The following is a 2360-nucleotide window of genomic DNA, read 5'->3' as shown; positions in this document are numbered from 1 at the left end:
TTCTTTATTCTGGCCATTGGATTACCAGCACAGATTCGAATACGACAACATTACTGATGGTAAAAAGGTACTCCCAGGGAATCGAACCCATACCTCTTGGTCAACAGAGAAGGATGTTGACCATTAAACCAAACTTTCGAACTGGCATGACACGGCGTGTCCAGCGTGGTCCGGCCCAAAATTACTCATCATGGAAGGCGGAATCTCGGGTCTTCGGCCTCATGTTCGATTGATTGGCTGAGAATATTCCTCGTAAATCGTTGCCATGGATACCGGGATTCGATCCATCGACCCTGCTAACCACGTGATCTCAACCTGCTCCTCATTGCCATCATCATCATCATGCTGTTTACTTGTTGTTATCATTACCCTTGTTGTTCTCCCTTGTTATTCCATCACAATGACTCATTCCCTCTATTCACGTTTCTCATTTCTTTTATCAGTATGTCCCTTGAAATAATCCATGTACCCGTGAACGCTGAGAATAAGCATTTTTATTTTATATCATCATAGCTAGTCACTCATAGAAAACTATATAAGCACTTAGCTGTGAACTTGAATAAATATCATCTTATCTGATCACGTATTGAGATTAGCGAGCAAACATATTGGTCGAGTTTACCTTTGTGTTGAAAAGCGTATCTTTGATTGAAGAACCTTGGCGTATACATTTGTCGTTTATCATTGGTTGTGTGTTGCTTTCGTGAAGTAATTGCATAATCATCTCGTTTTCATCAAGAACCTACAAGGCCGGAACAAGCAAGAACCCAGAACTGTGCCGTTCGTGTCAGGCATGACACGACCTGTGTCGAATGGTCCGGGAAAGCTTTTCCTTATGTGGAAAAGTAGTTTAGAGGTCCTCCTGTCGGTGACGTCTACGACGGAGTTGTTTGTTAAAGTATTTAAAGGAAGTTTTGATGATTGAATAAACGACATCTCTTCTTTCCCTTTATTCTCTTTGGTCTTTCTCTCTCACAAAGCATCTTCTTATTCTATCCGGAACTATTGGACAACATCGCTCTCCCGAGTGTGTCAGGCATGACAAGGCGCGTGGTGGTATAAGTACTGGTGGCCTGCCTGGTTTGGAAAGTCGTCGTATGGTGATGAAAGAAGTGTCATGGTGTAGCGGAGTAGCCATGGATACCATTATTGAAGACGCCATCTTGATTGGGAGGATCGTTGTGGAGCAATTTGGAGTAGAAGTAGTTTGGTGATCATTGGTCGGAGTGAAGTGGCAGCCTGCAGCCCACAAGCGGCTCCCTTCATCTCTTTACACATGGCCAATGTTTTTACATGAATGTGAAACCTTTTCTGTGGCTGATCCCTTGCCAGCAAAAGGGACATCAAAATAAACTTTTTCGAATCATCGTTTTCTTTCTCTAATTTTGTGGTTGCCTGGTATCAGAACGACGCTGTCAGAACGGTACAGGAACACATTATCTTTTATTACGATCGTTTTTCATTGTCGAAGATACCGAGCTATAAGAATCCCCCTTTCGCATTCTATTATTATTATTACACCACGTCTCGCATATCACACGTATCATTTTGGTGGAGAAGCCGCGCAAACAACAATTACCTTGACAAGTTTGCAAGCGCTTATATTATATACTTTTATTTGTGATTATGCCTCAAGATCAAGCTACTGGTGTAACAAACACTACCATGTTCAAGTCGGATGCATCCTTAAGCAAGTTTTTGGCTAAGCCCAAGCATTTTAAAGGCGATGATGACGAGAATCCATTGAGATGGTTGAAGAGAATCAATCGTATTCGCAAGGGCGTTGTGGTAAACCACAATACTTCCTATATCTCCTAATAAACAAACATCGGTCACTTTTATAGTTGCATTGCATTGACATTGATTGTAGCTTATATAGAACAAAGACATAGATAATACACACATGGACATAATGATAACTCGTATGCTCGGGAATAATAATACTTGATGATCAGGAAAACGTATATAAGATAGCTAGGCAGTGTTCACGAATAAATATCAATCTCAATTACTCTTTTAACTTGTTATCCATTTCTGATATCCTGATCCTCAGATTTTTTTAATTGAATTTTGATAACACTACCTACTCGATCATGTCTCAATCCCCTAACAACAACACACCACCTGCTAATCCTTCCTTGGAGGATACGCACATGGGAGAGGCAAATGCACCTCGTGCTGAGCCGCAACCCACCAACCAAAACCAACCTGCTGATGCTGAACAGCGTCACTCTAATGGCAATGCTTGGGTCCCCGATGACAATGATGTCCAAGTGACATTTGTCGTATTCTGGAGTCTGGGTTTGATAGGTGAAACCTAACCCAACCCAGATGACCCCTGTCAATGTTTATTTAGGAGC

At 41.7% G+C, this 2360-nt stretch overlaps 1 protein-coding gene across 1 annotated transcript; it reads left to right on the top strand.

Annotated features, from left to right (window-relative positions):
- Positions 1–2093: 2093 nt before the first annotated feature.
- O0I10_013260 (uncharacterized protein) lies at positions 2094–2321 on the top strand (the record flags this gene model as incomplete). Its single annotated transcript, XM_058493061.1, has 1 exon — positions 2094–2321. One exon carries the CDS (start codon positions 2094–2096, stop codon positions 2319–2321), a length of 228 nt encoding a protein of 75 aa, XP_058336173.1.
- Between the last annotated feature and the right edge of the window lie 39 nt (positions 2322–2360).

This window comes from Lichtheimia ornata (genome assembly GCF_029851405.1).
Source record: "Lichtheimia ornata isolate CBS 291.66 chromosome Unknown scaffold00376, whole genome shotgun sequence".
Taxonomy (NCBI): Eukaryota; Fungi; Mucoromycota; class Mucoromycetes; order Mucorales; family Lichtheimiaceae; genus Lichtheimia; species Lichtheimia ornata.
The sequence above is the reverse complement of the archived record's forward strand: the minus strand, read 5'-3'. Positions and strand labels throughout refer to the sequence as shown.